General features: G+C 36.9%; 1 protein-coding gene across 1 annotated transcript; it reads left to right on the forward strand.

The window, feature by feature from the left end:
* Positions 1 to 1,677: 1,677 nt before the first annotated feature.
* On the forward strand, positions 1,678 to 11,087 carry LOC103320958 (MAC/Perforin domain-containing protein). Its single transcript, XM_008222699.3, has 7 exons — positions 1,678 to 2,105; positions 2,197 to 2,438; positions 3,462 to 3,744; positions 3,839 to 4,022; positions 9,351 to 9,520; positions 9,634 to 9,698; positions 9,790 to 11,087. Exons 1-7 carry the CDS (start codon positions 1,863 to 1,865, stop codon positions 10,493 to 10,495), a joined length of 1,893 nt encoding a protein of 630 aa, XP_008220921.2. The 5' UTR covers positions 1,678 to 1,862; the 3' UTR covers positions 10,496 to 11,087.
* The last annotated feature ends 2,507 nt before the right edge of the window (positions 11,088 to 13,594 follow it).

The following is a 13,594-nucleotide window of genomic DNA, read 5'->3' on the forward strand; positions in this document are numbered from 1 at the left end:
TTTACGAAGCGGCAATGTCTTGTGCGGTGCTTTCCCTGATAACTCGGCAGGCACAATTCTTATACCCTAAGTCTCTGTGTTATCTCTTGCTGTGTTTTTCATGCTGATCTCTTATTTCTGTTTTTGAGTAGAATTATCCCGCCCTGCCCGTCGTGGATAATCTTCGTGTTCTGTTCTGTCCTGTCTGTTGTTTTAGATGCTAATTAAGCCTTGTCGTGTTATTTGTCATAATTTTCTTGTTCGGGTTTTTAGTTCGTCTTTCCATTTATGTTGTGGGATGGGAAGTCTATTTTGGTTTGGAGTAGAAAACTGGGCTCGCTTGTAAAAAAACAAAGAATTTGCTCTCCCGACGCACCATTGGGTGGCCCAGTCAAAGTCCCAAGCCCAGACCAAGAAAGAGCACAGCGCACGCGTTGAACTTTGGTGTTTTCATTTAGAAAATAATATAGCTGGTTTGGTTTATGTTTAATTTGATTTGACCAAGTACACAAATTAGGCCTCTCTTGTGACTCTCACAACATCCTTGTGAACACAAAGGCTTTTCTAAAACTTGAGGACTTGTGGTCGTGTCAAAGAGAGACTAAAAAAAAGTCACTTGGGTAGTTCATACGTAACTGATTCAATTTGCACTGAGAAAAAGAACCCCATATAATCAATAGATAAACGCACCAACTGGAACAAGTGTATTATAAAATAAACTCAGCAAAATGAAGGTAGGAACTGGTTAAAAAGTCAGTCATGGAAACAGACAATTGTTGAAGAAGGTCAGCATATCGTCAGTCAGCGGGTAGCTTAGAGCTCAGCTGGCTAAGTCAAGTGTAATTGGTGGGCGAGGACACGTCATCAGAGTCTCAGACCACATACACGGCAAATAAGAAGTTACGTGTCGTGTCATACGGACGACAAAGGTGAGAGAGATAGCATTGAAACTGGGTCTAAAATTTGTCTCTGTTTCAATTCAAATCCTTTTGGCCTTTTCGGTTTCACACTGTCACTGGAGGGAGGGAGAAGACAATTCTACCAGTGCTACCAGTACTACCAGTACTAGTAATTAGACTAATTGGCCAATCCCCCAGCAGTATTGTAGGGATTTAGCATTGCTTGGAGAGTATGCAGTTTGTAATTAGACAAGTTGCATTATTGCATACCATACTTTAATTCATTCAAATTGTTTGAGGACCGACGACCAAAAGAAAGAAAGAAACCCACACCTTCTGTCACACTCACACGCTACATGTCCCAATTAATTATTAGTCGCATCATCAATCTATATATATATATTATTTGTATAATTTCTTTTATTTAAGTGATTGTGATATTGCACGACTAAATGGGTAGAGCAGAAAGAGCCAGAGCAGTATGAGAATTTGAGAAATTATAGATTGTTTTGATTATACCTGTCTCCTGGGACTGGGATTTATATATATATTTTTTAAAAACCAACAGTCTTTGCTTAACAAAATCAATTAATAATTAGTAATAATTGAGGTTGAAAAAATAAAGAAACAAAATATTGACATATATAATAAAATATACGTGTGAGAGAGAGAGAGAAGAGAGCGGTCAAACATCTTCTCACGACCTTTTGATTATTACCATATTTATTATTAAAAAAAATAATATCACATTCTTCTTTCCCATTTCATATTCAGACCTTACCATATGTTACAAGTCAAGTCTTAGACATTGTTCTCTCTCGTCCAATCGTCTCCCTTCCTTCTATCTCTTCACACCTCTATTCTTGCCTTCCTTCCCATCAACTTTATCATCCAATTAAAACACAGGAAGAGATATACAAACCTCATCTCATCTCATATAGATAGGGTCAGAAGATACAGAGATCAGAAAAGAGAGAGAGAGAGATGAGTGGCGGTGATGATATCGTGGAGATGGCTGTAAGCAGCCTAGGCAAAGGGTTTGATTTAACCTCAGATTTCCGGCTCAAGTACTGCAAAGGCAAACAAAGACTGGTTTTGCTCAACGACGCTGATAAAAAAGAACTCGCAGTCCCCGGCTTCGGGTCCATTCAACAAGTCTCCACCGATATTAAATGTGACAAAGGCGACCGTACACGTTACCAATCCGATGTCCTCACGTTCAATCAGGTAATAATATTAGATATGTTTCTTCTTTTACAAATACTATTATCGATTGAATTAATAACATTAGTGCATGAAATGAATATAATTCATGCAGATGTCGCAATATTTCAACCAAAAGGCGAGTGTGCCTGGGAAAATCCCATCAGGGTTGTTCAATGCCATGTTTGGTTTCGAAAGTGGTTCGTGGGCAGCGGATGCAGCCAACATCAAACGCTTGGCTGTGGATGGTTACTTCATCATCTTCTTCAATGTTCATATCGATAGGTACCCTCTTGTTCTTGCCGATCAAGTTCGTCATTCTGTTCCGTCCACTTGGGATCCCCCTGCCCTTGCAAGGTATGAATTAATTCAAGACTTCGATCATATGGATTTTTAGTTTTATTTTACTTGTAAGTTGTTTTTCTTTTCATATCAAGGAAACCAATTGAGTGGGTTTTGGGTTGAGTTCGAGTTGGCCTCCTAACTCGTCCACCTTGTCCAACTTAATTTCATCCCTAATTTTCAGGCGCAAATATATATATTTTGTATAGATAATACAATAATGTACGGAATGATTGCAGCTCTATCTTTTGGCATCTGCCTGCTAATTAATAAAATAGTCTTAGCATACAAAAAAATATTAAATTCATATTGGACGGCAAATCAAAATTAGTAGCTTGGTTTAGTAACAAATCCTGGGTTTATTTCCTGAAGAGGGGGCATGAATTTCGAGGCAAAAGGATGGACATAAAAATATACAAGGTCGCTTTCCTTTCCTTGTATGCACTCTTTCTTTTTCTTATTAACAGTCATAATCATGCGAGAAGACTAGTAACCCCGTACGTCGTCAAAAGTTTTGGCCTTTGTTGGTGATTGACCACGTTTCACGTAGGAACGTTCAAACCTTACAAAATCCTCACTTTTAATGCCTGCTAATTGCCAATCTCACCATAATTAACACTCTTAATATAAAAGTACAGAGTGTCTTCCCCTCTATATATGTTCAAACTAGGATCTCTATATGTTGTGCCTTGTGGGGATCGATCATGTGTTTAACCATTATTAAAATATATCCTGTAAAAATATGATAAGTCTAGCATTACTTTATACAGATTGCAAATATTGTTTGACCTTTCAAACTGGTTTTGGCCTGCCATTTTCACATGAAGGCTTGGTTTTCCATTTGACATAATAATAAGTACAACAAGTCACATAATTAGGCGGTGGTACTGTATTATTTGATTTCCCATTGTGGAAGGTACTTTCTTGGCCTGACCAATTCTTTGGTTTTCGATGAATTAGCTGTCTAGTTGGAAAGCATTTTGGTCAACCAATATAATTTATAGACTTATGATAAATTCTTACGTACACATTTGACAGGTTCATAGAGAAGTATGGGACTCACATCGTGGTGGGATTGAGTATTGGGGGCGAGGATGTGGTGTTAGTAAAGCAAGATAAATCTTCTAACATGGAGCCATCTGACCTCAAAAATCACTTGAACGAGCTTGGAGATGAGCACTTTACAGGGACATGCAATTTCTTTCCATTACACTCCAAAGCAAAAGACCAAAGACACAAGGCACCACTGCCCTTCAATGTCTTTCATCATGATCCCAAGTCTGTGGCCCCTAATGGCTTCTCCACCGCAAACACAAAAGATGTATGGCAAAATAAACTAGGGTTCAATTGTTCTTGTTTGGGTTTAAAGAAGTAACAGTAGTTGTAATGACGATGTGGCAGACGACTTTTTGCAGGGTATTAGCGTGATAGGCTATAAAAGAGGAGGAGATCCCTTGGCCAGTAGCCACTGCGAGTGGCTTCAAACCGTTGGATCGATGCCGGATGCGATTCAATTTAGCTTCATTCCTATCACGTCTCTACTTAAAGATGTGCCCGGCAAAGGTTTCTTATCCCATGCCATCAACCTCTATCTTCGATGTAAGTTAATTCTTTCTCAGGTACTTAATTATTCATCGCTCGCCGATGTCTTATATTGTATCTATATATATAAAGCAAAATGAAGAGAATGGTAAAACATTTAAAATACTAGAAAATACCCTTAGTTAATTCAAACATTTAGAATTGAAATATATATATATATATAAAGCAAAAGGCAGAGAATGGTGAAACATTCAAAATACCAGAAAATGCCATGTTGCTTTTAATAAACCCAGAACACTTGAAAGAATAAAAACACACTTAAGATATTGAACTATTCTTCTCATTAATTTCAAAGGAAGGTTACAATTTTAAAAGGAAAGACTGAAAACAAATAACAAAACAACTCTCCCACGATCACATACAGATTTTGTGGTGAGTTCTCATCCCTAAGCAACGGAAGCAAACTGAATCGTGGTGAACACCCTCATCCATGACTCCTACAAAACTAGGACTCATGCTTGACTAGGTCTCTACATAATTAGTCAGCATTATTTAATTGAAAAACTTAATTAAAACTTAACTAAAACTCTTAACACCCTCCATTAAACTGATTTCTACTGAAAACAGTTTAGGATTTAGACACCATCACGAAATCTTCATAAGCTTCTTCAACCATCACATATTCTGCCAAGTTTTCAGCCCACTCCTTCTCAAGATGTTTGAGTGAACGCACTCCAAGTAGCTTCCTCAATTTTTCGAAAGAGAGCTGCTTGAGTGACTTTGTGAGTATATCAGCCAATTGATTTCCAATCTTGCAATACTCGAGATCAACTACACCATCATTGCACAGATTTCGCAAAAAATGAAAGCGAACATCAATGTGCTTACTTCTTCCATGCATTACAGGATTTCTTGATAACTTTATGGCTGAAATGTTATCACAGAAAATGATTGTTGAACCCTCTTGCTTATAACCAAGTGCTTCCAGCATCCTTCTCAGCCAAATAGCTTGACATGCACATGAGGCAGCTGCCACAAACTCAACCTCAGTAGTGGATAAGGTCACAATTTGCTGCTTCTTTGAGGACCATGTAATTGCTTCAGAATTTAGCATGAAATCATGTCATGAAGTACTCTTCCTATTATCGATGTCCCCAGCGTAGTCACTGTCATTGAAGCCAACAAAATCTGAACCTTCTTGACTTTTGTAGAACACTCCATAGTCAATTGTTCCTTTTACATATCTTGGAATTCGTTTTGCTGCATTCAAATGCATTTCAGTTGGTCTCTCCATGTACCTGCTGATGAAACTCACACCATACATTAAATCGGGTTGTGTGAAAGTCAAATACGTAAGACTTCCCACGAGTTTCATGTAGAATGAACTGTCCACTGCTACTCCATTGATATCTTTACATAACTTCAGTCCAGGCTCTAATGGTGTTCCAATCTTCTTGCAATCAGCCATTTTAAACTTCTCAAAGAGTTCCTGTGCATATTTCTTCTGACAAATAAAATTCCCAACAGCCTTTTGAATCACTTCAACTCCCAGAAAATAACTCATCAACTCGAGATCAGTCATCTCGAATTCCTCCATCATAGATTTCTTGAACTCTTTCATCATCTCAACATTGTTACCAGTATATATTAAATCATCGACATATAAGCAAAGAATTAACATTTTACCTCCAATTTCACTCTTGACATAGAGTGAGTGATCATAAGGACATTTCTGAAACCCAAGCCTTCCAAAATGATTATTAATTCGACTGTACCAAGCATGGGGTGCTTGTTTTAGTCCATAAAGTGCCTTCTTCAATTTATACACTTTTTCTTCTTCTCCATTCTTTTCATAACCTTTTGGTTGATCGACGTACACTTCCTCATGCAGTTCTCCATGCAAGAACGCCGACTTTACATCCAATAGATAAATCAACCATGAATTTTAAGCTGCAAGTGAGATTACCAATCTTATTGAGTCTTGTTTAGCCACAGGAGCAAACACTTCCTTGTAATCAATGTCATGCTTTTGCTTGTATCCCTTTGCCACCAAACGAGACTTTGGTTCTGAAGACCCATTTGACGCCAATAGTCTTGTGTCCCATAGGTAAACTTGTCAGCTCCCATATATTGTTTTTTTCAATAGACCTTATTTCACTTTCTGTGGCATCTTTCCACTTCACCTCCTTTGAAGCTTCTTCAAAAGTAATCGGATCACTATCTACAAACAGTGCAAAATGAGCATTGGCATCATCTGAGCTAGTGTAGCTTGTATCGTAATCCATCATCTAAGCTGGCCTCTTTCTTGAATCTTCACCCCTTAGATTGTATCTGTCTTCTTCAACCTGCTGTGGTACTTATTCAGTTTGAGGTGAGATTTGAGCCGTGGTGTTTTCACCATCAAAGACATCATCAACTTGTATCTATTGCATGGTTGTTTTCTTTGTAGACCAACTCCATTTTGCATTCTCATCAAACACCACATCTCGACTAATAATGATCTTCTTAGTTTCAGGATTGTATAACCTGTAAGCTTTGGACACATCATTAACATCAAGAAACACACATTTTTCACTCTTGTCCAATTTCTTCCTTCTCTCCTCTGGAATGTATGCATATGCTATGCACCCAAACAACTTGAAATGTTCTACATAAGGCTTTCTTCCATTCCAAGCTTCTTGGGGGTGTCATATTTATAACAGAAAATGTGGGACTTCTGTTAAGAACATGAACTGCGCAAAGAATTGCTTCAGGGCAGAACTGCTTTGGAACTTCTCCCTTTGCTAGAAGGGTTCGAACCACGTTGAGTATGGTTATATTTTTCCTCTCTGAGACCACATTTTGCTGTGGCATGTAGGCTGCAGTAAGCTGCCATTTAATTCCATTTTCATCACACAAAGCTTCAAATTCTTTTGAACAGAACTCTCCTCCACGGTCAGTGCGCAATCACTTAATTTTCTTCACAGATTAATTTTCAACAAAAGCCTTGAAGCTCTAGAATGCATCACACTCCTCTGACTTCTCATGCAAAAAATACACTCATGTTTTTCTATTGAAATCATCAATAAATGAGATAAAATACATTTTCCCTCAATTCGAACTTGGATTAATTGGACCACATAGGTCTGAATGAACCAATTCCAAAACTAAGTGAGCCCTTGTTGCTTTCCCACTTGGAAATGTTTCTCTTGGCTGATTTGCTATGACTCATTCCTCACAGACTTTAGTTTGGATTATGATTTTAGGCAAACCAGTCACCATCTTCTTCTCATAGAGTGTTCTTAGTCCATTTAAGTGCAAGTGACAAAACCTGTGATGCCACATCCATGTTTCATCATTTTCCTTTGCAACCATACAAGTGTTTACACTCTTAAGCTTCAACGGGAACAACCTGTTTGGTGACATCTTCATCACAGCTATGGAGCCTCTCTTTGGATCATAGATTTCACATTCTCCTTGAAATATGGTGATCCTATACCCTTTATCTTGAAGCTATCCAGCACTTAGAAGGTTTGTGTTCAAATCAGGAATGAAAAAGACATTTGAAATTGTCTCAATGAAATCATTTTTGGTCCTGATTTGAATCTCTCCTTTTCCTATCACGTTCACTGTTGACTTGTCTCCAACACTTACAGTTGTACGAAAGCTTTCATCCAAATTCACAAAGGATGGTTTACACCCACTCATGTGATTGCTGCACCTAGTATCCACATACCAAGATTCCTGGTCAAAATTCTCCATGACATTAAACGCCATTAGCAGTGTTTCTCCCTCTTTTTTCTCAATGAAATTTGACTTCTCTCCCTTCTCCTTAGGAAGCTTGGTGTAGCACTCATTTTTGTAGTGCCCATAGTTACCACATCTGTAACATTCAACCTGTGATTTGTCAAACTTCTCTTTGCCTTTGCCTTGACGATCATCTTTCTTGGAAACATAAGATGATTTGCTATCATCTCTATTTCCAAACCATCCACCATCTTGATTTCCTCGACCTCCTTTTTCACAACCACGTCCCCTTTTTTCCACGTCCTCTTCCTCTTCTTGAACTTGAAGATTCAGTGAAGGAGGAAGCCTTCGAAGCTTGCTCTTAGGAGCCTCCACGGTTGAGCTTCTGCTCATGAACTAGCAGGGAGCTTTGTAGCTCATCAATTGAGATATTCTCTATGTTATTCGACTCCTCAATGGATGATCTTAAGATTTTCTCCACGACTTCATTGTCTTCAATCTTGTGATCATGGATTCTCATCTTGTTAGCCATTGACATAGCTTTTCCAATATACCCATTCACAGATCCTCCGTTCTTCATTTGAAGAGTTTCAAAGTCTCTTCTTATGGCTTGAAGCTGTGCTCGCTTCACCTTTCTTGATCCTTGGTACTTCTTCTTCATTGACTCCCATATTTGGAGGCAGGTATCCTTCTCGAGAATGGATCTATCAATCGCATGGAATAGGTAATTCTTTACCTTTAAATATTTGTTGTGCTGCTGTCAAAATACCTTCAGGTATCTCTATTCCCATTTCCACAAGGTCAAAGTACTCTTTGGACCTCATGAAATTTTCCATCAACATGCTCCAATGGTCGTAATGACGATCGAACTTAGGAATGGCTGGCTGCACAAAGCTTTCAGTTGACTTCTCACTTGACATTGTTTCTTGCTGAGATCCCTAAAACTGGCTCGTATACCAAATGTTGGTTTTAATAAACCCAGAACACTTGAAAGAATAAAAACACACTTAAGATATTGAACTGTTATTCTCATTAATTTCAGAGGAAGGTTACAGTTTTAAAGGGAAAGACTGAAAACAAATAACAAAACAACTCTCCCACGATCACATACATATTTTGTAGTGAGTTCTCATCCCTAAGCAACGGAAGCAAACTGAATTGTGGTGAACACCCTCATCCACGACTCCTACAAAACTAGGACTCATGCTTGACTAGGTCTCTACATAATTAGTCAGCATTATTTAATTGAAAAACTTAACTAAAACTCTTAACATGTTCTTTGTTAATTCGAACATTAAGAATTGAAATTATTAATTAAATGAGGATAATATGGTAAATTCACATTTTTTTATTTTAAAAAAATAAAAATAAAAACAAAATCATATAATAGGTCCTACTTTTATAGAACATAACTAACTACCAATGTTATCTTTTCTTAACGCATGTGCCAAGGGGCTAGTTATTAATTAAATGAGGATAATATTGTAAATTCACATTTTTTATATTAAAAAATTAAAATTAAAAACAAAATCAGATAATAGGTCCTATTTTTATTAAATATAATTACACATGCTATCTTTTTCTTAATTCTAAAAATAAAATAAAAAAGTAGTTATAATTACGTAGTTAACCTCTTGTTAATTTGGTACACGCGTGCAGACAAGCCTCCTATAGGTGATTTGGAATACTTTCTTGACTTTCAAGCCCACAAACTTTGGGCTCCTGTTCTCAATGACCTGGCTCTAGGTCCTGCCACAAATAGGGCCACGCAGGCGCCTGCTCTTCACTTCAGCTTGATTGGTTCAAAACTATATATAAACACTGCACAGGTACACTATATTCCATTTCTAAAACTGAATTCGATTTATTTATGCATCCATTGTTTTTCTTTTGATCCATCTTATATATTATGTTATGCTAAATATAATATTATGATCATCAGGTTAGAGTTGGAAATAGGCCTGTAACAGGAATGCGCTTGTATCTCGAGGGCAGGAAATGCAACAGGTAAAAAAAAAAAAACAATGGGATTTATCATCTTAATTCCCTTCGATAAAACAATTTAGCTTAATATTATTGATCTATCTATCTATCTCAGGCTAGCTGTGCACCTCCAACATCTATCAAACACTCCATTTATGTTGCAGCAGAACAAGATAGATCCTGAGCCACCAACATGGCGAGGATCAGATGACATCGGGGACGACCGCTACTTCGAAGCAATAAACTGGAAAAGATTTTCCCATGTCTGCACGGTGCCAGTAAAATACGACCCCAAATGGACGTCCTCCAACAAAACTGCGGCCTTCGTAGTCTCCGGAGCTCAACTTGTCGTGAAGCAACATGAGACAAAGAGTGTTCTCCATCTCCGGCTTTTGTTCACCAAAGTCTCAGATTGTTTTCTCGTCCAATCAAACTGGACAGAGAGCCCTTCTCAACTTTCTCAAAAGTCAACCTCGTCTGGCCTCTTCAGTGCAATAAGCACATCAATTTCGGGCAATAATTGGGTGAGGGAGAAAGTGCAGCCTGATGACGATCAAGTGATTGTGGACTCAAGCGTGTTTCCTACGGGGCCTCCGGTGCCACTGCAGTTACAGAAGTTTGTGAAATACGTGGACATGTCACATTTGTGTAGGGGCCCACAGGATAGTCCTGGGTATTGGTTGGTCACTGGAGCGAAGTTGAACTTGGTGAAGGGCAAGATTAGTTTGCAAGTCAAGTTTTCTTTACTCAACATGTCTTCTCCAGCAACTTCTCCTACTCTTCGATACCTCATGTACAATATTAATGTCGGGGAAGCCTAATTATTTTCATTCTTCGGTAGCTTATATCGGAGACAAGACTCAAGAGAAGAGAGCTTCAAAGTTGGTCGCCACTCTAAATGTGCAGAGTACTTAGACAGAGTTTTATATCAGGATTCAGGAGGAGGTAGTATTTTTAAGTATATTCAGATTAATCAGATTCTATCATTCTTCAATTATTCTATGTCAAAATGTTACATGGAGGCTAGAATGAGGGGTTCTTAATAGCTGTTCGATTCAATGCAAAGTTATTATTGGACTGTTGGATTGAAGAACCGGAACCACCTCATTGTAACCCCCCATTATACGACTCCATCATAGAAGCTCCCCAAAATGTTATGGGTACATACAGTTGTCAATGTCATTACCTTTGTTGGGTTCAGGGGCCCATACCAAGGCCCAGTTCTATGGAATACTGTGGGTGGACTGGATAGGTTTTAATGTAATGGGCCTAGGTAGGTAGGTACGGGCCTCCAAGTTAGATATTGGGTGAACGCAACAACTTTTACAATCGAATCACACACATACTTGTTTAATAAATATGACAATAAAGTCCAATATTTTAACAAATATATTATGACTTTTGTAATTTTTATTGATTGTGTTGACTCTTGACTTGAATATTATGACTTGTAGTATATTGTATACGTATAGCATATATCTACAGAAAATATATTAATTTGTTATTTGTATATGCAATGCATTATGCATGTAAATTGTAATGTAAGATTACTAATTTAATAAAAGTGTAAATTATACGTATATGAGGCCAACACTAGGATAAAGGGTAGGGGGACCTACCTATACCTAAGGGCGTAGGTGCAGACTGCAGTATGTGAATGAAGTGTCATTGCATGTGCTCAAACGTGAGAGAGCATATATGCAATGCAGTTGTTTGTTACTTGTATATCGATCAGCCATTGGACTAAGCTAGCGAATCTTTTATCTCCAACATTAATATTCTTAATTAATCAATCCTTATTTTCAGATCACAACAGCAACGAATACAGATCATAGAGAGGAGAGGACCACTACAACACTATATATATATATATATATATATATATATATAATGCATGCAGACTGCAGTTGATCTAATAACCACACAACACAACCGTTAATAATCTCGGAAGCTGAAGCTGATGAATTCTTTTAGTAATAATTCGACTTGATATTCTTCTGTTGGGCTGCTGGCTTACAATTATTTCACCTGCTTCCTTAAAGTCAACAAATCTTCATATATACATACACCATTTTGCAGGCGAAAGATCTGATAGAGACAGAGACTGAGAGAGTCCCATTCCAACAAAACTAAAGCTCAGGCGAAGTGAGAGCTGGAAATGTCTGGGAAAATGAAAAGGGCATATTTTCTTCATGTTCAGGCTTTACAGGACAGGACCATTCGCACTCTACACAAATCACACATCACATCTTGGTAAATGGTAAATGGTAAATGGTAAATGGTAAATGGTAATTGGTGTGCATGCCTCATCAAAGTTAAGACAGAAATTCAACAGTGCTGTCGCATGTGCATACGTAGGGTGGTCCTCCCTCCAGAGCCCTAGCTATATCTTAATTTCACTTTGTCAAATTGCCAATATATATATTTGCTTTCGTACAGTTAATTCAATTGTTATTTGAAAAACTAGGTACTGAATTTGTTTCAATAATCATTTCTGGTTAACGAAACCCAACAAACCCTGGAAGTGGTCCTCCAATACATCTATACAGTCAAACCGGAAATGACAGACTCACAAATGTACCTAAGCATGAATTTTATAAGCTATATTAGCATATCATCAAGTTCTTCTGCATCCATCCTCGCTTATAATTCTGGTACGTAAATAAACAATAATATATATTATGTTTGTTTTAACGTATGATTGGTTATTTATATATATGTCAATTATCATTAATACTTTGCCAATGTCATCGGTTAGAAACCACTTGGACAAATGTTGTTGCCTCATCCTTCAAATTATTAGAGTCAGGTCCAAGGATAAGAGTTTACAGTCATCGTGTTCGTCAATGTGCTTTAAAATTAATTAATCATAGTTTTCTCTAAAAGCTTAATTATTTTTTTTGGGGTCCTTTAATTCATGCAAACTATGGGATTCCTTTTCTTGTATGAGATATAGGTAGGCATTCCTTTTCGTGTTGCATTTCGTTTCCTTGTATCAATATAATTATATATATATATATATATGTGTCGCTGTCCAGTGAGCAAGTAGCATACAAGCTTTATATTTTTGTGTACAAAATGTCATTTCCTACCCTATCATAAAGCAAATACCCATTAGCTAGATAGATGAATGGCCCCGCAAAAGATTTGCTTACCCTGCATAGATTACAGGGGCCTATGCGTGACAATTTTTTATATATTTAGAATAATACAATATATATATATATATATACGTAATTAACAAAGTTAGCTTTTACCAAAAACTGAAAGAAAAAGGAAACCTTACGAGAGAGCAAGTAGACGTACGTTTTCAAAGAGGGAAGAAAAAGACAAATTTGTCAAAGTAGGAAGAGTACTATAGTTAGAAATAATATAACTGTAGTAGTTTTTGATATATGTACGACATATTATTATAATATAAGCCCCTACAATTTCTATTTTTTAGACAAAAACTCATTAATTTTAAAATTTATGTATAAAATTCAAATTCAAACTAAAATGCCACGTAAGATATAAAAGGTCATTGAATCGGCTAATTTCTTTGAAAAGAAAAAGTAACGGCTAGTTTACACTAATTAAATGTAATGGAAAAATTAAAAAGTAAAAAGTAATGTTATCTATATGTAAGAGAGAGGTTGTAGAGTTATTATGGTGAACCAACTTGTTGAAATGAATTTCATTTCAGAGTTCATTTTATTGATCTCTAAAATGAACTATTAATCCTCGAAATGAAATATTGATCTTTGAAATAAACTAAACTTAACCACTATAACTCAAAAGTTTAATTTATTGAAGTAAAATTGAAATGACCCTTACCATTGTGGATGCTCTAAAATTTTGACCAATAAAAAAAAATCCTTAAATTTTTTACCAATAAAAAATCTTTAAATTTTTTACCAATAAAAAATCCCTTAAATCTC

This window comes from Prunus mume, linkage group LG2 (assembly GCF_029339155.1).
Source record: "Prunus mume cultivar Tortuosa linkage group LG2, ASM2933915v1, whole genome shotgun sequence".
Classification (NCBI taxonomy): domain Eukaryota; kingdom Viridiplantae; phylum Streptophyta; class Magnoliopsida; order Rosales; family Rosaceae; genus Prunus; species Prunus mume.